The sequence below is a fragment of the Scyliorhinus canicula genome, chromosome 15, assembly GCF_902713615.1.
Source record: "Scyliorhinus canicula chromosome 15, sScyCan1.1, whole genome shotgun sequence".
In the NCBI taxonomy this organism is placed as follows: domain Eukaryota; kingdom Metazoa; phylum Chordata; class Chondrichthyes; order Carcharhiniformes; family Scyliorhinidae; genus Scyliorhinus; species Scyliorhinus canicula.
Window position 1 is genome coordinate 42,876,271 of NC_052160.1, and position 24,386 is coordinate 42,900,656.

The following is a 24,386-nucleotide window of genomic DNA, read 5'->3' on the forward strand; positions in this document are numbered from 1 at the left end:
TGTAAAAAAAAATGAATAACATAAATGAAAAAAAAATTAAATGAATAAAATAAATGAATAAAATGAATAAACCAACCCCCCCCCCCCCCCCCCGAACTTGTAAAGCAAAAAGCTGCGACTGCTTAAAAAAAAAAGCCATGATGTGGAGATGCCGGCGTTGGACTGGGGTGAGCACAGTAAGAAGCCTTACAACACCAGGTTAAAGTCCAACAGGTTTGTTTCAAACACGAGCTTTCGGAGCACTGCTCCTTCCTCAGGTGAATGGAGAATACCTCTCCATTCACCTGAGGAAGGAGCAGTGCTCCGAAAGCTCGTGTTTGAAACAAACCTGTTGGACTTTAACCTGGTGTTGTAAGACTTCTTACTAAAAAAAAAGCAGCCACACTGCGCATGTGTGCCCGATCCTAGGTGCGCATGCGCATAGTTTTGCGCATGTGTACCGATGATTGGCAGGCTTGCGCAGTGCGGCCGCATTTTTTTTACATCTTCGCAGCCATTTTGAAGGCCGCTTGCAGCCAGCGTTATTAACAGCCGGCTGCTGCGCGCAGATTTACCTGATCAGGAACGGTGCGACGGACGGCTCCGTGACCCTCCCGACACCCGCCCGCGACCCACCCGCGGGACGCGCCGCCGAGTTTGGCAATGCCTGCTTTATATGACAGCAGTTATTGTGAGTCGGTTGGGTGCCCCCTCCCTGGAGGTTCATTTTTTTTTCATCTGGGTGAGCATAAGACGAGAGCAGAATTAGGCCACTCGGCCCATCGAGTCTGCTCCGCCATTCAATCATGGCGATAGGTTTCTCATCCCCATTCTCCTGCCTTTTCCCCATAACCCCTGATCCCCTTATTAAACAAGAACCTATCTATCTCTGTCTTAAAGATACTCAGTAATTTGGCCTCCACAGCCTTCTGCGGCAAAGAGTTCCACAGATTCACCACCCTCTGGCTGAAGAAATCCCGCATCATCTCTGCTTTAAAGGATCATCCCTTTAGTCTGAGATTATGCCTTCTGGTTCTAGTTTTTCCTACAAGTACAAACATCCTCTCCACGTCTCCTCTATCCAGGCCTCACAGTATCCTGTAAGTTTCAATAAGATCCCCCCTTATCCTTCTAAACTCCAATGAGTACAGACCCAGAGTCCTCAACTGATCATTCTTGTGAATCTCCTCTGGACTTTTTCCAAGGCCAGCACATCCTTACTTAGATACGGGGCCCAAAACTGCTCACAATACTCTAAATGGGGTCTGACCAGAGCCTTATATAGCCTCAGAAGTACATATCTGATCTTGTATTCTAGCCTCTCGACATGAATGCTGACTTTGCATTTGCCTTCCTAACCTCACACTTTTCCACATTGAACTCCATCTGCCATTTCGTTACCCACTCTCCTAGCTTGCCCAAGTCCTTCTGCAGCCCCCTGCTTCCTCAATATTACCTGTCCCTCTACAGATCTTTGTATCATCTGCAAACGTAGCAACAGTGCCTTCAGTGCCTTCTTCCAGATCATTTATGCTTATGGTGCAAAGTTGTGGTCCCAGCACAGACCCATGAGGCACACCACTAGTCACCAGCTGCCATCCTGAAAAAGGCCCCTTTATCCCCACCTTCTGCCAGTCAGCCAATCCTCTATCCATGCCAGAATCTTACCCTTAACACCACGCGGTCTTAACCTATTTAACAGTCTCCTATGCGGCACCTTGTCAAAGGCCTTCTGGAAATCGAAATAAATCACGTCCACTGGTTCTCCTTTGTCTAACTTCTTTGTTACCTCCTCAAAGAACTCTAACAGATTTGTCAGACATGACCTCCCTTTGACAAAGCTGTGCTGACTCTGTCCTATTTAATCATGAACTTCCAAATACTCCGCGATCTCATCTTTAATAATGGACTCTTACCAATGACCAAAGTCAGACTAACAGGCCTATAAGTTCCCATGTTCTGCCTCCATATCTCCTTAAACAGCAGTGTTACATTAGCCACTTTCCAGTCCTCAGGGACCCTTCCTGCCCCCAGTGATTCCTGAAAGCTCACCATAAATGTCTGCACAATCTCCTCCGCTATCTCTTTTAGAACCCTTGGGTGTAGTCCATCCGGTCCAGGTAATTTATCTATCTTTAGGCCTTTCAGTTTCCCCAGACATTCTGCTTAGTGATAGCCACTGTACTCACCTCTGCCCCCTGATTCTCCTGGAGCTCTGGCACCCACTGGTGTCTTCCACTGTGAAGACTGATGCAAAGTAACTATTCAGTTCCTCTGCCATTTCTTTGTTTCCTATTATTACTTCTCCAGCCACATTTTCCAGTGGTCCAATGTCTCTTTTTGCCTCTCTCTTACCTTTTATATATTGAGCAAAACTCTTCCTATCTTCTTTTATATTACTAGCTAGCTGGCACTCATATTTTATCTTCTCCCCCTTATTGCTTTTTTAGTTGTCCTCTGCTCGCTTTTGAAGGCTTCCTAATCCTCTGGCTTCCCACTAATCCTCGCCACTTTGTATGCTTTTTCTTTTGCTTTTATGCTGTTCTTGACTTCCCTCATCAACCATGGATGTTTCGTCTTCCCCTTAGCATGTTTCCTGTTCGTGGGATGAATTTCTGTTGTGCCTCCTGAATAACCCCCAAAAGATCCCTGCCATTGCTGTTCCACTGTCTTCCCCGCAATGCTCCTTTTTCAATCAACCCTGGTCAGCTCCTCCCTCATGTCTTTGTAGTTACTCTTATTTAATTGTAATACCATTAGATCTGACTCCAGCTTCTCCCCCTCAAACTGCAGAGTAAATTCTATCATATTGTGGTCACTGCTCCCTCAGGGTTCCTTCACCTCAAGTTCCCTGGTTCTGGTCTGGCTGGGTTGGGTGGGTGGGGGTTCTCAGGTGGCGGGGGGTGGTGGGCCGGCCGTCCTTCCCAGGACGCCCTACTGATGCTTGTTCTCCTCTCGGACTGTGATCCCCTCCTGGCTAAGGTTAGAGCGATTATCCTTTCTCCTCTTGTGTGAGTGGGGGTGGTGCATTAGGGTTAGTTTGTTGTTGCTGTGATTGAAGATAGTCTCCCCAGTCAAAGCTAATCTTTTTCGGACTTTTCTTTTTTTTTAAAGATGAATTTAAGCTTGTCTGTTATTAGATTCGGCTGAAGTGGGATTGGTATTATTGTACGAGGATATCCACTCAGTAGATATCTTGTTTTTTTCCCCCTGGGGTAGGAGTGATTCCTCCCCCTTATTGACTGGTGGCTGGCTCTCCTCCTCGGTTGGTGCGTCTCAGAAAGTTGCCCAAGAAGTTGGGGATATGGGTTGAATACCAATTCTCTGTTCCGCTTTTTTCGCTTTTTTTTGGGTATGGTACTGTTTTGTAACTTTGTGTCAATTTGTAAAATGTAAAATCTGAATAAATATACTTTAAAAAAAGAACAGCCAATCTCAGAACTAAGCCTGTCCAAATTGATCATTCAAGTTCAAATGCTCTCTTAAATAAATTGTAACCTGAAATACTCCCACTTTCTGTGCAATTCGGTCACTGCCAAGTAATTTTACTACTTTGTCTTCCTGCAGTAGCATTTTAAAAGGATTCTAAGCAAATCTGTTTGTTTCTTGGGAGAATAAGAATCAGGGGAAGATACTGAATGTGCTATTTAAATGCAATCTGTTTCAGGTTTTGGAAGTAGCTGAGCAAGTGGAAGAATTGCAGAAGAGATGGCCAGTGGCCTGGGGGAAATTGGATGAAAATAGCATAGGAGTTGTGACGCCATATGCCAATCAAGCCATGCGAATCCGTGCAGAGATGCAGAAAAAGAAACTTAATGATGTCACTGTTGAACATGTCTTGAACATACAAGGTGAGTGACCTGAACTTCTTTGAGAAAATGTTCCGGTAAGTCTGGCGGCATCGGAGAAAGTAAAAATAAATTGACTGTGGAGCCTCTTTGTCAAACCTGTTGGCTGGATTACGCTCTGAAGTTCACAGATCTACTGAACGCTACTGTTTTTTCTCTTTTATTTCACATTTTGAAAATGTTGAGTTTTCTTTGTATCTTGTCTAATTAACTTCATACAAGCAAATCACACTACATTAACAATCATGGTACATCATTCATGAGTGTTCTGGTACAGTCTGGTTTCTGATGCTTTAGATCTTATTTAATATTTGTATTGGTTGAGGTTATAAAAAATCCTTTTTGAAATGCTGTGAAGAGGTGTCCATGAGAGTAAGTATCCCTCATAAGAACCATTCAATGCAGTGTGCCTGATTGCAAATAAAAAATGTTTGGGGTGTGACATTTCATGAACACTGTAAGGCACAATAGGATTAACCAAAATTTACAGTAACTTCAAAAAGTTTGTTTGTTTCAGTGCAGAGCAGTAACTGCCATTTTTAAAGATTAGTCACAAATTAGAGAATAGTAAAACCCAACTTCTTCAGCTCTGATTCCATGTCTACTGAGTTCCTCCACTCTGCTGAGAATAAATTGGATTGAGGCTAGTTACTTCTCCATAGTATTATGTTATGTTGTTTAAGCAATATTTGAGTTACTAACTGTAGACGATGTTGAAGAATACTCGAGTCCTCAGTAAGCTGAAAGAATTTATTAAGTAATGACAAAACTAATGAATGAGTTTGATACTCTACTTATCTAACTCTAGCAACAAAGTGAGAATGACTAGCTGTACAAACTGTATCTAAGCTACACGTGGTGGCTTAACTGAGATCTCTCTGCTGCACTGATGTTCTTCTCCTAGCTTCTGCTGGGAGTGAGAGAGAGATCTTATGTGAGCTGTGGTTTTATAGTGGGTCATGTAATGCCCTCTAGTGGTTCTGCCACAGCTGGGTGTTGTGATTAACCTCTCAGTTACATGTTTATCTACACATCATTGCACAAAGAGAAAATTGTTTGATGAATTACCTCAAAGCCTCATAGAAAACAACTGCTTGGACATTACAATGTCCGCTACGGTGCTACAGTGGTTATCACTGCTGCCTCACAGTGCCAAAGACCCAGGTTCAGTTTCGGCCTTGGGTGACCGTGTGGAGTTTGCACTTTTTCTCCGTGTCTCCCTGTGGGTTTCTTCTGGATGCTCTGGTTTCCTCCCACAGTCTAAAGATGTGCAGGTTAGGTGGATTAGCCATGTCAAATTGTCACTTATGGCGCGATTCTCCCCAAAAATGTCTAAGTTAATTTGTGGGGGGTTCTTTCAGGGAGTTTCCCGCCGGCTCTGCCGTTGAGCTCCCACTGATATTCAGTGTCACTTAGTCACTATTTATTTCCTGGGGAGTTTCTCCCACCGGTTTAGCCCACACTTAGATTTTTTTAGCACTGGGGAGCTGAACTCATTTTGAAAGGGTGCCCTGATCTCTACGTGCACTTGTGGGTCTCCCCCATCCATGGGCAATGTCACCCCCCCCCCTCCCCCACATGCACATGGACACCACCCCACACCTCCCCAAGTGAGGATACCCCGCCATGGGGTCCCTGGAGGTCCCCCCCTCTTCACATTCAAGCATGGTGTGTTTTTCAGTCTCTCACTGGCATGCACATAGCTGGTTTAGCACAGTGGGCTAAACAGCTGACTTGTACTGCAGAATAAAGCCAGCAGCGCAGGTTCAATTCCTGTACCGGCCTCCCCAAACAGGTGCCAGAATGTGGCGACTAGGGGCTTTTCACAGTCACTTCATTGAAGCCTACTTGTGACAATAAGTTATTATTATATATGTAATTTCCAGAATTTGGTATTAATCAAATGTTGAAATAGACAGGAAAGTGGAGTTAAGGCCACAATCAGATCAGCCATGATCTAATCAAATGGCAGAGCAGATTTCATGGGCCAAATGGCCTACTTCTGTCCCTATTCCTTAAGATCTTTTGAATACCTTGTTAACTTTCTTTTGTATGCTTCCTTTCCTAGGAAAAGTGAGCATTGTAGTGTGTCTTTCACTTTTGTGTGAATTATGTGGTCGGACTTGGTACATAGAACCTTGATGTAGTTGAACGAGGCAAACTTTACCAAATAAACAGTTAAGTGAGCTGGAAAAGACATTAATCTGTGAAAATGAATGGGCTCTGTTTTCCTACTGTTGTGACACTGGACAAAGATTGAAAGGCAAAATTGCATCGATTGATGCTTTAAACAAAATATGTTGCAATAAATAGTCCTCTTAAAATGCTGCCTGGCAATTTATAAGGCAGCTGCCACCCTCAGTTTTGTTTTGTCTATTACTTGTACTGTAAAAGAAATGTCAAATCAATTATAAACAAATTGTCTTTTCAAGGTTATAATAGGTTAATGAGCATTTGTACTGGCCTGAAGCTAATTGCTGGCTATTGACGCATTCTAGATCTATAATGAGGTTGATTAAATTGTCAGTTCCAAGTAGTTGGATACAAACTTGGGCTGGTTTCTCCTCACCCCGACTCCGAAACCACGCCTGGCGCCGGGCTTGAGTCCACTTCTGCACATGGAATCAAGACCGGCGCTGGTTCCGCGATTCTCTGGGCCCTGTAAAGCGGTGTACCCGGGAACGCGTATCCCCTACCTGCAGCTGTTGCTGGAGGCCCGCCTCGCCATTCTCCACCCCTGACCGGCCAAAGTTCCGATGGCGTGGATCTAATGTGGTCCTGCCGTTCGGAATACTTGCGTGGCGGCTGCGGACTCAGCCCACGGCCACCATGGTCGGGGATGGGCCGATCGGACGGTGGGGGGGGGGGGCCTCATATGGGACCGGGCTATTTTTGGACAGTTGGTCCGGGTCTGGCGGCGGCCGAACAGGGGCACTATTTAGGAGTTTGAGCTCCGAGGTTTGAGTCCGCCATGGTGCACGGCTATGAATATGTGGCCTTTTGACGCCAGTTTTCTGGTGTGAAAGGCCACAGTTTTTACGACGGCGTGAGGACATAGTCCCTGAAACGGAGAATCCAGCCCTGTAAGCCCAGGTAACTTTACTGAATTGCAAAAAATCCTGGAACTTAATTGCACAATTATGCCAAACCATCAGCATTGTTTGTATCATTGCCAAATCAAACATCAGACAGTGGTGAAATCTGTCACAACACGGTCATTGCACGGCAGTCATTGCACGGATGACTTTGGGTCAAATTACTTTATTGCTCTAATGTTGTTGAAATGGCCATGGTAAGCTCCAAGCAAGTTGAGTTGCATAGCATGAAATAAGTACAATGTTGATCTGTGGGCGATGAGAATAACTCATCACCAGAGCATTTATGTTAATTTATGTTAATTTTTCTCAAATTGGATTGGTGTCAGAGAGATAAACCAAATCCAGGGAGGAATTCCCCAAATCCTCTCTTCATTCATGAGTACACAAATTAACTGCCATGCTTAACTTTACCAAGTATTTACCCCTTTTAAGATGATTTTTTGAAATATCCCATATGTGCACTCTAGTGAATAGGAGGGTTTAGTTAATGTGATGTGCAGCACAAGGTTATGTCCTTTTTTTTTACAAATTTAGAGTACCTAATTATTTTCTTTACAATTAGGGGCAATTTAGCGTGGCCAATCCACCTAACCTGCACATCTTTGGGATGTGGGGGTGAAACCCATGCAGACACTGACTGGGAGAATGTGCAAACTCTACACGGACAGTGACCCAGGGCTGGGATTCAAACCCGGGTCCTCAGCGCCACAGTCCCAGTGTTGACCACTGCACCACATGCCGCCCTCACAAAGTTATTTCCTAATAAATGCATGCATATCTGACCTGCACTGACTGCCAGATGTGACATTTTACTTTAACATTGATGTATTATCCTTTTCCCTGGAAACGTATTCCTACCCCTATAATATTGATGCTCTTTAGTTGCTAGATGCAGGTCATATGTGTAATGATATGCAGTGACAGTGTATATAACAAGTGTATATAGCCTCTGACCACTGGGTGTCATGTAAGAGGAACAGGACACTGGAACCGAACAGAGCCAGTCTTGATCAGAGTTACAGGAGCTGTTAGTAGCATGGTTAAAAGATCCAAAAGATTGGTTAGCAGTAGTTAGTTTACCAACAGTTTATTCAACATTAAATAAATAATCTTGAACTAGATGTTCTGTCGTATACTGACACAAACATAACATGATATCAGGAGTGATTTGAATGGCACAGTTGCCAAACAAAGAAGAAACATTGCTGCAAAAAAAATGTGGTTCTTGAAATAGAAAGTTGAACGGTCAAGAACAGCTTCAACTAATTGCGAATGTTGATGAAAATTGGCACGCGTTTCAGCAGCTCTTCAGACTGTATGTCTGCTTGCAGCCACAGCCGGACGAGAGAAATATGTTATTGCTCACAGTAGCAGGCCCACAGGCAATTGAAATATATAATACATTCGCGTATGAGCAAAAGGAAGACGGTAAGAAATTTGATGCTATGATTAAAAAATTTAACGAATGTTGCACACCTAAGAAAAATTAAACATGAAAGGTTAATTTTTCTGATGTGAACGCAGAAGACTGGCGAATCATTTAATAGTTTTCTCATTGACCTTAAGCTGGAAGCACAGATGTGCAACTTCACGACTCTGAAATCCTCCATGATTAGAGATCAAATTGTTTTTGGATTGCATGATACTAAGGTGCGTGTGCCTTTTATGAGAAAATGAGCTCCAATTAGAAAATGCCATGAAAATTTGCTATGCCCGTGAACTACCTGCGCAACATGGTAATACGTTTAATGCAAGAGGTTTTGGAGAGATTATTGCAAGCGATGCAGCCGCCATTGGTATTGTGACGTACTTGGGAAGAAATGTGGTCTCAGCAGCCTTTCTAAATGATCTGTTGTACGTAAACGATGTGGTACCTACCAATGCAATGGCCAGTTTTTGGCAAAAAGAGAAGAATTACTTTACAAAACACTGCTTCTCAAACAAATAAGAAAATGAATGCAGGGTAGCCGATGAACGTGATCGATGACACAAATTTAAGTGACGCATTTTTCATTGGCCTAGTGCCGGATGAAGGCATAACAAATGAAACCATACCAAATAAAATGCTGCCCATAAGTATAAGGAGTGTTGAAAATGATATTGCAGCAGTAACAAGGGACAAACGACTACTGGAAGACCTACTGGACGCAAGTATCCTAGAGAAAGGGAACTGTAGTGACATGTATGACCGACTGGTAGATAGGGACGACACCGTACTGGACGCAACAAGAAGGAAATGGGAGGACGACCTGGGGATAGAGATAGGGTGGGGACTCTGGAGCGAAACACTGCATAGGGTCAACTCCACCTCCACGTGCGCAAGGCTCAGCCTGACGCAACTAAAAGTGGTACATAGAGCCCACTTAACGAGAAACCGTATGAGTAGGTTCTTCCCGGAGGTGGAGGACAGATGTGAGCGGTGCCAAAGAGGCCCGGCCAACCACGCCCACATGTTCTGGTCTTGCCCCAGACTTGTGGAGTACTGGACAGCCTTCTTCGAGGCTATGTCCAAAGTGGTGGGGGTGAGGGTGGAGCCATGCCCGATAGTGGCGGTCTTCGGGGTTTCAGACCAGCCAGATCTATTCCTGGGGAGGAGGGCGGACGCCCTTGCCTTTGCCTCCCTGATTTCCCGCCGTAGAATCCTGTTTGGCTGGCGGTCAGCAGCACCACCCAGAGCTGCAGACTGGCTGTCCGACCTCTCGGAATCTCTCCAAATGGAGAAAATCAAATTCGCCATCCGAGGGTCGGACGACGGCTTCCACAGAACGTGGGAGCCATTCATGCAACTGTTCCGGGACCTGTTTGTGGCCAACGTACATGAGGAAGAATAGTCGGGTGGCCAAGAACCAGGGGAAAATGGACGGGAATCGGGGGAAGGTAGCCGGGGGGAGGGGGGGGGGGGGGGGGTTACGGGCTCGGTATGGGGGTTTGATGGCAAGCCAAGGCCCAAAACCAAACTATAAATAAATACCTATAAACATGTGCCTCGGCCATATTGGGGAATGTAAAATATGTATGCTGGCTAAAGGGGGCGGCCACAATTGTTGTTATGAAGATGCTTACTTGTAAATATTCATGTAAAATTTTTGTGTTTTCCTTTTTTTTTCTCTCTCTCTAATAATTTGTAATTTGTCATATATAAAATATGAAAACTCAATAAAAAACATTTATAAAAAAAAAAACAAGGGACAAACGGACTGTACCTTTGATTATTAATTGATCGCTAATTACTGTTAAATGAGATACTGGTGCGAAGGAAAACCTAATCAGTATTAGTGATATTAAAACCATACAGCTGAAGCCTAAAATTCAAAATAAGCCAGTCCTACTTAAAGCCTACAATGGTAAGAAGATTAACACTTTGGGTATGTACAAATTAGACCTGTAAGTAAAATACAAACTGTACAAGCTGAAGTTCTCAATTGTTGCTGAAGGTCGTGATTCATTATTGGGTAATGAAGCATGTGAGACACTGGAATTGGTGCAAAGAGTCTATAGCACTGATTGTGCACTGAGTACACACAGTAGCTCAGTGGAGTCCATGGTGCGGGCCTTTCCGGAAATATTCAAGGGCTTTTGTGTTCTGCCTTTCACATATAAAATAATAATAATCTTTATTAGTGTCACATGTTGAAAATGAGGAGAATAAAAAGATTTTTAAAATAGGTTGTACAAATACAAGTTACTCACTTCATTTAAAAAAATGACGTGTACTATATGCCTTATATTACAACAGATCTTCTGTTGTGGATCTCATGGTAAGTTTGACATTCTGAAGTGGCTGATAGATTTCCCTGGTGAGCATTGGACAAAGTGATTCTGAGATCTGGGAACAGAAGAGCCCTAACTGCATCAAGTGTATAGATTGGGAAAACTGAAAGGTATTGGGTGCTGCTGGGTGAAAAAACCTTTGCGAGGCAGGTTCAGGATGACAAAGGAAGGTGATCAGAGTCTGGCAGTAGTTGATGGGGGTCAGCTATAAACATAAAAAACCTCTGACAACCCATTGGGTAGAGGGGTCCAGGGAACATTCAATTGGCTCTTGGTCTATTTTTAATATACCATCTACTCATCTCACTTTGTTTCAATCTGTGACCATTCGAAGACTTATTGCCTGTTGAACATCACATTTACTGTTTTCCTTGTAGTCGGATGGTTTGTGTCTTTACTTTCCTGTCTTGGTGCTGTAATTGACATGGGCAGTCAGAAGAAATCTTCTAGCAGTGTTTAAATCACTTGGAATATAAACTGAAATTTTCTTAATTTATTTCTCCTGAGATAACTGATAGATTCTCAATTAATAATCTTCTATTACTTTCTGATAATCAAAACTACCTGTTGCTAAATCCAGGTGTTATTTAAGTGACTAGTTCTTAATGGAAGATATACATTAGTTCATATCTGAAATCTGCTCTAAATAAAGATGGGAGAAATAATTTCCACTTTCTTCAGTTGTGTCCATGCATACATTTATAAGGAAAATGGTTGACCAATTGTCTTTCAGTAATGTGTTTGCATGTCCCTTTGCTATTTGGGTCATTGCTCATATGCAAATTTAAGGGCAGCACAGTAGCACCTTGGTTAGCACTGTTGCTTTCATGGCTCCAGGGTCCCAGGTTCGATTCCCGGCTTGGGCCACTGTCTGTGCGGAGTCCGCACATATTCCGCACATTCTTCCCCCTATCTGTATGGGTTTCCTCTGGGTGATCCGGTTTCCTCCCACAGTCCAAAGATGTGCGGATTAGATAAACTGGCTGTGCTAAATTGTCCTTAGTGTCCAAACAAAAAGGTTAGGTGGGGTTACTGCGTTACGGGGATAGGGCGGAGATGTGGGTTTGGGTAGGGTGCTTTTTCCAGAGCCCGGTGCAGACTCGACGGGCCGAATGGCCTCCTTCTACACTGTAAATTCTATGATTCCATGAAATGAAGCCAGCCATTGCCCAATTTGCTTTATGCACCGGTGTGATCCTTTTTCAATAATATTGAGTAAGTACTGTATTAATCGAGGTGCCATGTTTTTATTGAGATGGCAAACTGAAAGTTCTGTCTGACTGCTCAGTCATGAAGGCCTGTATGATGAGGGGCTGAATGGTCAATTATCTTTCCCATGTACAGAGGGTTGTGTTCCATCTGCTGTCATATGAACTATAATTTTGTGTTTTCTGTTATGGATCCGTAACAATAGAATTATTAGTTAGAATCATAGAATGATAGAATTGTGTGGGCTTAGGTAGTATGCTCTTTCAAGGGCTGGTGTAGGCTGATGGGCTGGATGGCCTCCTTCTGCACTGTAAATTCTATTGTCGTAAATGTTGGATCCGAGCAGAGTGACCACAAGGAACAAATGTTTGGAGGCAAAACATAAGGTTTAATCAATTACACAGCTACACTCCAGTCCCCGAAGAGTATGTGGGTCGGAGTTTTTATACCGGTCAGGCTTCCCTTGTTAAGGGAAAGCCGCGCCCCATTAATGGGGACGTTCATATTCTGCCACGGTCACGGGGAACCTAATAGTCCATACCCCGTGTGGGTTATAATAGTTAACAATGAGGTGTTTTGGCAACAATGCCTTTTTGAATAATTTGCATTTTAGATTGAGTCACTGAGGGAGAGATCCAACTAATAATTGGGCCATGACCTGTAACATGACAACTTTTAGCAGCAGTTCATTGATATCCTGATCAGAGCAAAACGATCTTGTCAAAAAGCAAGAACATGTATTGGTCGTTTATCCTTTATCCATAAATCCGAAAACCAAAAATCTCACTCTTTTTGAACCTCATCGGCCTTTATTATGTGAAGTCTAGTTGCGTGTCTGCACACTGCACTGCTTGCCACGCAATGTTTGTGGTGAACATGTAAAAAAGAAACATATTACAGGTACTCCTTATTCTTTTCTAGACATTTTATTTACTTTAGATCAGTATGTGGCTCACAAAGCCCGTTCCCAATTTGGCCCCTGAAGGTTTAAAAATGGCGGTAAGTAGTGTGGAAGATACTGGAGGAAATTGCTCCTCCAATCACAGGCTGTTCCTCTGCCACATTTGCCAGAGATACGCCTTTCAGCAGCAAATGTGAGAGAGAAGCAATCTGTGTTTGGAGGAGGACTGGCAGCAGCAAGAGAACTCCAGAAAAAAAGAATTGACAGGAGAGTTGGAGAAGAGAAAGGTTGCTGTGCTGGCCGGGGAGGTGGCTGACAGTGGGTCAGGGATGGACAGGCATGGTGGCTGACTGCCATGCCAGACCGGGGTGATCTGGTGAGAGGTCTTACTGTCACGTGGGCTAGGGAGGAGACTGACTGTTGTGTCAGGGAGGCGGACGAGGAGACTACTGGGCCTTAAGAGGCTGGAGGTGTGTGGTAAACCACTGTTACATCTGTATTAGGTGATGTAAGGTAGGACCTGTACTACAGGTTCGCCGGTAGTCCCTGCCTGCTGGCTCCGCCCAGTAAGCGGAGTATAAATATGTGTGTTCTTCATTCAGCAGCCATTTTGCCAGCTGCTGTGGGAGGCCACACATCTTGGAGTAATAAAGCCTCAGTTATATCCAACTAGTCTTTGTACAATTGATCGTGCATCAAGGTGAGAGTGGGGGAGGGGGTGAGGAAGAGTGCATAAAGGAGAGGGAGATGGGGGAAGAGTGTGTGAGGGAGGAGGAGGAGAAGATTGCATGAGGGAGGAGGTAGATTGCATTAGGGAGGAGGGCTGTGTGAGGGGGAGGGAGGAGGGCTGCGTGAGAGGGGGGAAGGCTGTGTAAGGGAGGAGGGGAGGGAAAGGCTGCGTGAGGGAGGAGGGGGCAAGAGCACGTGAGGCGGGGGAGGAGGGGACAAGAGCGCATGGGGGGGGCAAAAGAGCATGAGGGAGGAGAGAGGGGCAAGAGCATGCGAGGGAGGGGTCAAGAGTATGCGAGGGAGGGGTCAAGAGTGCGTGAGGGAAGGGTATAAGGGGGCAAGAGCACACAAGGGAGGGGAGGAGGAGGCAAGAACACGTGAGGGAGGGGGCGAGAGCGTGCGAGGGAGGGGGAGGAGTGGGAAGAGCGCATGAGGAAGGGGGTGGGGGTGCAAGATTGCATGAGGGAGGGAAGGATGGGGCAAGAGCGCATGGGGAGGGGGAAAGTGCGAGAGGGAAGGGGAAGAGAGGGTTTGTGTGCGCGTATGTATATGTGTGTGAGCCAGTGTGTGGCTGGCTCCCTCATGGCCTCAGAATTCACACGCATATACATCGTACATCCACACACCAACACATCGTCACAGATCAGGTCAGGTATGATTTGGCTAGAGTGGACTGGGAGCAGACAATTTTAGGTAAATCTGTGACAGAACAGTGGGACACATTCAAGAAGGAAATGGAGCAGATCCATGACGCTTCCAGCGTTTAGGTCCACTACGTCTGCAAGAAGTGTAACCAATGGCAGCTCCTTACAGACCGCGTGGTTCGGTTGGTGCTGCAGTTGGATGCACTGAGGAACATGCAGGTGGCGGAAAGCATCATAGATAGGAGTTATAGAGACGTGGCCTCACCCAAGGTGCAGACAGACAGATGGGTGAATGCTCGATAGGGCAGGCAAGCAATGCAGGAATCCCCTGTGGCTGTCCCCCTCTCTAACAGGTATACAGTTTTGGATACTGTTGGGGGAGATAGCCTATCAGGGGAAAACAACAGAAGTCAGAAAAGTGGCACCAGAACTGGCTCTGTTGCTCAACAGGGGAGGGCAGGAGAGCAGTTATAGGGGACTCTATAGTAAGGGGCACAGATAAGACGCTTCTGCGGATGTGTAAGAGACTCCAGGATAGTGTGTTGCCTCCCTGGTGCCAGTTTCAGGGAGTTGGGCAGTAAGCTAAAAAGCAGGATCTCTAGGGTTGTAATCTCAGGGTTACTCCCTGTGCCACGTGCCAGTGAGGCTAGAAATAGGACGATAGTGCAGCTAAACATGTGGCTAAATCGGTGATGTAGGAGGGAAGGTTTCAGATTTCTGGACCATTGGGATCTCTTCTGGGGCAGATAGGACCTGTATAAGAAGGGTTGTATCTAAACTTGAGGGGCACCAATATCCTGGTTGGGAGGTTGTCCAGAGTCACTCAGGAGGAACCTAGTATGGCAGGGGAGTGGGAACCAGAGCGTTAGCTTAGAAGGTGTAATAACTGAAGGGGAAACGGAACAAAAATAAGAGAACAACATCACCCTTAGGCAGAACTAAAAGGTGATAAGTGTGAGAAGCGAGGTGGTCAATGCAGGACTCGGGTGCAGTACCTCAGTGCGCGCAGTTTATGGAACAAGGTAAATGAGCTTGTTGCGCACATTGAAATTGGCTGGTACGATGTGGGCATCACAGAGATGTGGCTGCAAGGGGATCAGGACTGGGATCTAAATATACAAGGATATGTGTCCTATCGAAAGGACATGCAGATGGGCAAAGGGGGCGGGGTTGCATTGTCAGTAAGGAATGAAGTTAAATCGATAGCAAGAAGGGCTTTAGGATCAGAAGACATAGAATTTTTGGGGGTTATTCGGGAGGCACAACAGAAATTCATCCCACGGAGGAGGAAACATGCTAAGGGGAAGACAAGGCATCCATAGTTGACGAGGGAAGTCAAAGACAGCATAAAAGCAAAAGAAAAAGCATACAAAGTGGCGAGGATTAGTGGAAGCCAGAAGATTGGGAAATCTTTAAAAGTGAGCAGAGGACAACTAAAAAAGCAAAAAGGGGGAAAAGATGAAATATGAGTGCAAGCTAACTAGTAATATTAAAGAAGCTAGGATAGTTTTTTTCAATATATAAAAGGTAAGAGAGAGGCAAAAAAAGACATTGGACCACTGGAAAATGTGGCTGGAGAAGTAATAATAGGAAAAAAAAAATGCCAGAGGAACTGAATAGTTACTTTGCATCATCTTCACGGTGGAAGACACCAGTGGGATGCCAGAGCTCCAGGAGAATCAGGGGGAAAGGGTGAGTGCAGTGGCCATCACTGAGGAGAAGGTTCTCGGGAAACTGAAAGGTCAGAAGGTAGATAAATCACCTGGACTGGATGGACTACACCCCAGGGTTCTAAAAGAGATAGCTGAGGAGATTGTGGAGGCATTGGTGGTGAGTTTTCAGGAATCACTGGAGGCAGGAAGGGTCCCACAGAATTGGAAAGTGGCTAATGTAACACCGCTGTTTGAGAAGGGAGTGAAGCAGCAGACGGGAATTTACAGGCCGGTTAGCCTGACTTCGGTCATTGGTAAGATTTTAGAGTCCATTATTAAAGATGAGATTGTGGAGTATTTGGAAGTGCATGATAAAATAGGACAGAATCAGTACGGCTTATCAAAGGGAGGTCATGTCTGACAAATCTGTTTGAGTTCTTTGAGGAGGTAACAAAGGAGAACCAGTAGACGCGATTTATTTAGATTTCCAGAAGGCCGCAAGGTGCCGCATGGAAGACTGTTAAATACGTTAAGAGCCCATGGTGTTAAGGGTAAGATCCTGGCATGGATAGAGGATTGGCTGACTGGCAGAAGGCAGAGAGTGGGGATAAAGGGGTCTTTTTCAAGATGGCAGCCGGTGACTAGTGGTGTGCCTCAGTGGTCTGTGCTGGAGCCGCAACTTCACACCATAAGCATTAATGATCTGGAAGAAGGAACTGAAGACACTTGCTAAGTTTGCAGATAATACAAAGATCTGTGGAGGGACAGGTAGTATTGAGGAAGCAGAGGGGCTGCAGAAGGATTTGAACAGTCTAGGAAAGTGGGCAATGAAGTGGCAGGTGAAATACAGTGGTAAAGTGTGAGGTTATGCACTTTGGAAGTAGGAATGGAGGTATAGGCTATTTTCTAAATGGGGAAATGCTTAGGAAATTAGAAGCACAAAGGGACGGGAGTTCTTGTTCACGATTCTCTTAAGGTTAACATGCAGGTTCAGTCAACAGTTAGCACAGCAAATGCAATGTTAGCATTCATGTCAAGATGGCTAGAATACAAGACATGGGATATACTTCTGAGGCTGTATAAGGCTCTGGTCAGAGTCCATTTGGAGTATTGTGAGCAGTTTTGGGCCCCGTATCTAAGGAAGGATGTGCTGGTCTTGGAAATGGTCGAGAGGAGGTTCACAAGAATGATCCCTGGAATGAAGAACTTGTCATTTGTCATATGAGGAACGGTTGAGGACTCTGGGCCTGTATTCATTGGAGTTTAGAAAGGTATGGGGGGATCTTATTGAAACTTACAGGATACAGCGAGGCCTGGATAGAGTGGACGTGTAGAGGATGTTTCCACTTGTAGGAAAAACTAGAACCAGAGGGCATAATCTCAGACTAAGGGCATAATCTCAGACTAAAGGGACAATCCTTTAAAACAGAGATGAGGAGGAATTTCTTCAGCCAGAGGGTAGTGAATCTGTGGAACTCTTTGCTGCAGAAGGCTGTGGAGGCCAAATCACTGAGTGTCTTTAAGACAGAGATAGATAGGTTCTTGATCAATAAGTGGAACGGGGTTATGGGGAGAAGGCAGGAGAATGGGGGATGAGAAAAATATCAGTCATGCTTGAATGGCAGAGCAGACTCGATGGGCTGAGTGGCCTAATTCTGCTCCTATGTTTTATGGTCTTGTGGGTGTGTGGTGAATGAGATTCACACGGTATTATAAGTTACCAATGTCACTCTGTTCCCAGTGTATATACGTACCGATATTGTAAGTGCAGTTGCACTACCTGACCAACAGGGGGAGTAGCTCTGTGAGTACTCGAGAGTTTGTACTGGGCTCCCCCCTTGGCTCCGCCCAGAACTCCTCCCCCTGGAGCTGCTGTATAAAGATCCGTGCCACAGAGCCAGCCGGCCAGTTCATCGAAAGTTCAACAGCGAACAGGCTGGCTCTGTTGTAAGTATATTAAAACCGCTATTCTAATCCTACAAGCACGTGCCCGTAGAATTGATGGTTCCATCAGGGTGTACAGGACGAACATGTTCCAATCAAGAAAAAAGGTTGGGACCAACAAATCTAGTTAAACATGGATATCGAGGGATATATAACATCGGATAAGGGGAAAATGGAAGACCTGTGGCAAGTATCGAGAGTTCAAAACAGCAGAAGCCATAGGGGTGTATATAATGTGCACACGGCAACTTAAAAGGGAAATTAGGAGAGCAAAAAGGGACATGAAAGGATACTGGCAGGTAAAATAAAGGAAAATCTGTAGTTGTTTTACAAGTACATTAAAAGTAAAATGGTTCATTATGGACCACAGTGGTAATTTGTGTGAGGAGCCGGAGGTTGTAGGTAGGGTTTCAATGAATACTTTGTGTCAGTGTTCAATCTTAAGAGAGACAGTGTGAGTATCGAAGGACTGTAATAAAATTCAAGAGATTAACATAGACTGAGAGGAGGTTCTGAATGATCTGGCAGATTTAAAAGTAGGCCAATCGCCAGGGCCAGATGAAATGTATCCCAGGCTGCTAAGTGAGGCAAGGGAGGAAATAACAAGGGAGCAAATAGTGAGGAGGATAGCCTTCGATTATAGGAGGGCATCGAAGGACTGATCAATGGCAAATGGAATTCAATCTGGATTAATGTGAGGTGATGCACTTGAGCAGGACAAAATAGACAAGGAAATACTTGATAAACGGCAGGGCCCTGGGATTCACGAAGAATCAGAGGGAATCAAGAGAAAATGCTGGAAAATCTCAGCAGGTCTGGCAGCATCGGTAGGCAGAGAAAAGAGCTAACGTTTTGAGTCCAGATGACCTTTGTCAAAAGGCATAGAAAGCGGGAGATATTTTACGCGGCGAGGGAATGAAAGATGAATCATAGCCACAGAAACCAAGGGAAAAGAGTTCCTATAGCCACAGTAACCAAGGTAAAATAGTGCTAATAGCAGTCCCCAGAGAGAATAAAAGGTGTGAAAGGCCAAACAGCAGAGAAAGTAAAATCAGAGGGTAAGCTGTGACAGATGTAGAGGGGAAGGGGTAAGCAAAGGTGAGAAAAGGTAAGGAGAGGGGGGATAAGATAGGGAGGGAATATAGGAAAGAAGAGAAAGAAATAAAGAGTAAATTAGTTAAAATGAAATCAAAGGGGTTGAGGGGTAGAGCTTCAGATGATTAGCTGTGCCCCACCTTTAAGAAGTATTTAGTTATGCACCTACGATCCCAGGGCATACAAGGCTATGGGCCAAGTGCTGGAAAATGGGATTAGAATGGTTAGGTAGTTGTTTTTGAATAGCGCAGACGAGATGGTCTGAAGGGCCTTTTCTGTGCTGCATGATCCTATGACCTACTCACACGGTGCCTGAGGGTACGTTAATGAGCATCAAGAGCTTGGCGGGGAGTGAGCCAGACTATCAGACTCTTTCCCTCTCATAAGGTGGGAGTTTCCTTGCAACCCTCCACATGTTCCTCGGTGGTGGCGGCCTGCGATCAGATCTTCTGGTCCCGCCGTTGTCAATGGGGTTTCCGATGAATGCACCCCTCGCTGTCGGAAAATCCACGGCAGGGGTGTGTCGTTGGCATGATCAGAAGATCCCCCCAGCGTCAGTGGCCCGAATATTCATGCCACTGTCTAATGATGATGTGTATTAATTACTCTTGTTAAATTATTTTTGAACAAGTCATTCTTTTCTTTGTATCTCAGCTTTATTTTGAAATTCATGTTTAGTATTGTGCTACATCTTATCTTTCTGAAATGCACTCATCAGCCACTTGAGTGAGAAAGAATAATGGGAATGTTGCCCAACAGGTGAAAAGGTTGGACAAGCCTGCTAGCCCGTATAGCTAGTCGAGACGTAGGCTATTACAATGTAAGTTTATATTCCATATCCAAAACCCCAAAATATCTGAAATCCAAAATGCCACTGGGCCTGAGGGTTTAGGATAATGGGTACTCGACCAGTTATTGAGATTTGATGGTATACCATGATTAATGTTCTGCATCAATGCTTTTAATCCAGGATTCATAGTTGCTTGCTGCTGTTTGTTTTCTATTTTGAGTAACGACAGAATTTACCCTTTGCCAGGATATGAATTTTTGTCCCAAACCTTGAGCAAATTAAAAAATTATGACCAATTATAAAAGAAGTGGAATCTCAGCATGTTCTTCTGTGCTGAATAAATTGGTTGCTTGCAAAGTATGAACGGGAAGCTCTTTGCATTATGGGACTGTAATGGAATTAAATGTTACTAATCCCCTGAAGTAATCTTGGAGTAACCATTCAAAAATTAGAATTGACTTCATTTGTTACGGTGTGAAGTTAGATTGAGTTTCAGGGAGGGGAAATAGAAGAAATTTCTTTCTTTGATTTAAAGGTATAAGTTGCTGGAGATCTAGATTTGATGGGGAGATATTAACATAATTGCGTGACATGCTGTAATTGGCAACTTGGGCAGTAAGCTTAATGCAATTGCCCAGTCTGGCTTCTCTTTCATATCTTGACATGTTGACCTACATATTGCTCAGTTCACTTAAATTCAGTCTTGTGTTGTGGCTTTCCTGTGACAATTGATCCAAGATAAATTACAGGAAACAAAGGACACAAACCTGGAAATGGGAGACAAGTAACAGAGGTGACTGAGGGCATAATAAAATCAGTAGGTACTGAAGCTATCCAAGGTTGGGAGTGCAGGATGATGGATGAGGAAAGACAGCCATTCATTCTGTTTGAGACAGAAGAGTAAAAGGTGGATTCTATGTCATGGAGCTGAAAATACATGGAAATAGAATGGAGTGAGAGTCTAAAAATGATCAGGATACATTTTATATTCTGGATAGTGGGGAAATAAGAAAAGTTGGTGGGGAAAGAGTAAAAAGAGAGTAAGTATGCAATGAGATATGAGCAAAAAAGGTCTTGACAGGTTGAAATTAATGTATGGTGAAAATTGGGAGGCCTGGTATTTTTTGTCTACAGTTCTGTACATACAAACTGTAAAGAGATTTGACTCAGTAATTTTATTTGGGTGTTTGTTTTGAGCTAAGTTTCAGACATGTTATTAGCCTCACAGCTTCCCAAACTGAGATCATGCAATTATCACCAGAGCTCTTGGTGTGTCCAGCAGGCCCTCAATTTTACAGTCTTTATCCCTGTTTTCAAAACCCTTCTTGACCTTTGCCCTCCCTTTCTCTGTTACCTCCTGGAGCCTTCTGAGATTTCTGTGATCCTTAAAACATACCTCTTGTTTTGGTCAGCTACCCTAATATTTCTTTATGTAACTCAGTGTCAAATTTTGTTTGATAAAATTCCAGTGAAGTGTCTTTGGATGTTTTATGTAAATACAAATTGTAGATTAGCTCTGGAAATATATGTTTATTTTGTCATTGTTTTTTGCATCCTTTTGGGGAAAGCCTTGCCTCCCAGTTACTTTTCCTCTTCTCCCAGCTGCTGAGAGCTGTGATGATATGCATAAGCAATCATGTAAATGGTAATGTATACAACCTCCAACCAGCAGGTGGCAGTAGAGAACAACCATGTGATACTGTTACCTCAGGGAGTGTGGAGATAGCCGTCGTAGTGGATAGTCACACTTGTCGTAGCTCTTAGATAATTTATAATAGTTAGTAGTTTTTGACAATTTTCTTCTTTTTAAACCTTTTTATTGGCATTTCCCATATTTATAAACAGTTGTATATATACACATCACATTTTTCTTGCCCGTGCTAATTTCCTTTATTATACAGAGAGGTTTAGTTTGTCCTTTGTTTAACTGACCCTACGTGCATTTCATTGCCCTCTGGATTGGTAAGCACCTATTTCCCCACTGCAGAGAAGTCGATAAGGGTGTATACCTTGTGTACTTGTGAGAAGTTTGAAAATTCCTTCTCTCCCGGATGCAGAAACCTCCGTGGGTCCATCGCACCCATCTGCTCCATGAATGCTCCTAGTTCCCTAGCCATGCCATTCTTTTTCCCTGCTCTGGGGTTTGATTGGTCGGTCAGTGGGTCCTGTACACGGTTGAAGTTGTCCCCCATGATCAGTCGGTGTGTGTTAAGGTCGGGGATTTCTGCCATGGTCTTCTTTAAGAATTCTGTGTCGTCCCAGTTGGGGGCATACACATTTACCAGTACGACTGGTGCCCCTTCCAGGATACCACTGACTATGACGTACCGTCCCCTGGGTGCGTAACTGTCTTGGTTTCCATAAACCTCGTCCTCTTGCTAATTAAAATTGCTACCTCACTAGCCCTCGACCCGTAGCATGAGTGGTATATCTGTCCCACCCAGTCCTTTCTTACCAGCAGTCGGTCCTTCTCTTTCAGGTGTGTCTCTTGTAGGTAGATTATGTCTGCTTTTAGGCTTCTTAGGTGGGTAAAGACTCTGGATCTTTTCACCGGGCCGTTGAGTCCCCTTGCGTTCCAGGTAACAATCCTGGTGGGGGTTTATCGACCCCCCGGTCCTGCGGGATCACCCATACTTACCTGATGGACGCACCCCTGCACTCTGCTCCGGGGTTTCCTTTTGTCCAGGGGGCACTCAACATGGCCGCCAGCTATGTGTACGCCACGTGGCTGCGCCCCTGCACTCCAGGGTCTTCCTTCGCCCCAAAGCCCTCCCGAGTGGCTGTTTGTGGCACCATTTTGGTTCCTCGCCCTGCTCCATGCCTGCCGAGGCCTGTGTTTGTGCTGCTTATCTATCTCATCCTTCTCTTTGCTTGTCTTTTGTTCTGCGCTCTCCCCCTGACTCCTCTTCCCCCCCCCCCCCCAGTCCCTGTTCCTCTGTAACCCCCCCCCTGTGTTCTTCACCCCCCTTCTGCCCTGTCCCCCCCCCTCTCTTTGTGCCAGGTGCTCCCTCCCCCCTGAGAGCCGCGCCGCGGCCCTCCTTTCTACCTGCCCTCCCGTGTTAGCCCTCCTCGCTAGCACGGTGGCCCCTCTCCCAGCACTTGCCCTGCTCTGGTCCTGTTTTATCTTCCTTTTGGTAGCCCTTGTCTCGCCCTCCTGTCCGCCTTTCGCACCCTCATTCACCTTGCTTCCCATTGAGAGATGGAACGAGCCCGGGAACGAGTTAGCACAGTCCCGCGCAGTACACCAAACACGTGTTTACAGTTCGTAATCGTATTGTCTGTTTGCGGTCTGCCCTCCGCTCCTTGTTCCGATTCTTCCTTTCTTTTCCAACCCCGCCGCTTTCATGATGGCCGTTGTGGCTGTCCTTCCCCCAGTTAGTTCGCTCTAACGAACAACTCCGCTGCCGCTGGGGTGTTAAAAAACAGCTCCTTCCCCTCAAATGTTACCCAGAGTTTGGCCGGGAATAACATCCCAAATTGCACATTACTTTTGTAGAGTGCTGATTTGGCCCTGTTGAATTCAGCCCTTCTTTTGGCCAGGTCCGCCCCACCTGTCCTGGTACACCCTTATGATCTTCCCTTCCCACGTGCTCGATTTCGTCTGCCGGGCCCGCTGTGCAGCTTCACGATAATCGCTCTGGGCTGCTGCCTGGCTTTGGGCCTGGGTCGGAGCGGCCTGTACACCCTGGGGGGGTTTGTAAATTTCTCCCTTCCCACTAGCTTGCCCAGCATTTGGGTGACGTAGCCTCTTGGGTCCCTGCCCTCCACCCACTCTGGCAGACCCCCTATTTTAACATTCTGCCGTCTGGACCTATTTTCCTGGCCGTCCACTTTCCCTCTTAGGCTCCGCTGGGTCGTTACTAGCCTTTTCACCTCGGTTTCCTGAGTTACCGTCCTGCCGCTCTAGTCCGAGGCGGCCCTCTCCGACTCCTGAATCGTTTTCTCCTGCGCCTCCACTTTCCTTTCCAGGCCATCGATGGTTCGCTGCATTTTGTCCGTTGTCTCCGCCAGCATCACCTTCATCATGTGTGGAGCTCCGTCCTGAGTGCCTCCCTCATGGCGTTTATCTCCGTTTTTAACTCCTCCTTTATGGCGCTTATTTCCATTTTCAGTACGCTTATCCATTCCTCCCCCTGTGCGGGGGGAGGGGGGGGGGGGGGGGGGGAGATGGTCGTTGCGTCCTGTTCCTGCTTTGATGCTCGGCTCACCAGATTTTCCGCTTCCTGGTTTGCCTGAACCTCCGCCTCGCCCCGTGGGGTCGTCTACCTGCGCGGCCGTAGCTTCTGTTTTTTTCCTTTTCCCTTGCCTTTGCTGCTGCTCCTTCTTGCATCTCGCCGTCCCCCCCGATTTATTATTATTTGCAGGCATATTTCCGTTATGTGCCTTTCTCTTTTTTTTCCCTGGGTTTTGGTGCGAAAAAGAAATTCTTTTTTTCTCCCAAAGAAAAAACCCGCAAAGCTACCAGGATTGTTTCTGAAAATCCAAAAAGACAAAGATAGCAGAGAAGAAAGACGAAGAAGAATTTCTAATAACCACATGACCAATATCACTCAACGCACTATTAGGCATTGAAGTCAATGATGGAAGGTCTGAAGACGCCACACCACCTTTGAGTCACTGGTAATGTAGATGCGAATTGGCGAGCTTTTAAACAGCAATTCGTACTCTACGTAGCAGCTCCAGTTCGTCAGGCGCACCCTGATGGACGGAAAATAGTTTTGCTGCT

General features: G+C 45.3%; 1 protein-coding gene across 11 annotated transcripts in view; it reads left to right on the forward strand.

The window, feature by feature from the left end:
- LOC119978927 (probable helicase with zinc finger domain) overlaps positions 1-24,386 on the forward strand; it is a 607,351-nt gene that overhangs the window by 291,390 nt on the left and 291,575 nt on the right. For all 11 annotated transcript variants that reach the window (XM_038820871.1, XM_038820872.1, XM_038820862.1 and 8 more), the window contains one exon: positions 3,647-3,830. In XM_038820871.1, the coding sequence (XP_038676799.1) occupies positions 3,647-3,830 (184 nt within the window). The remainder of the gene's footprint in view (positions 1-3,646; positions 3,831-24,386) is intronic.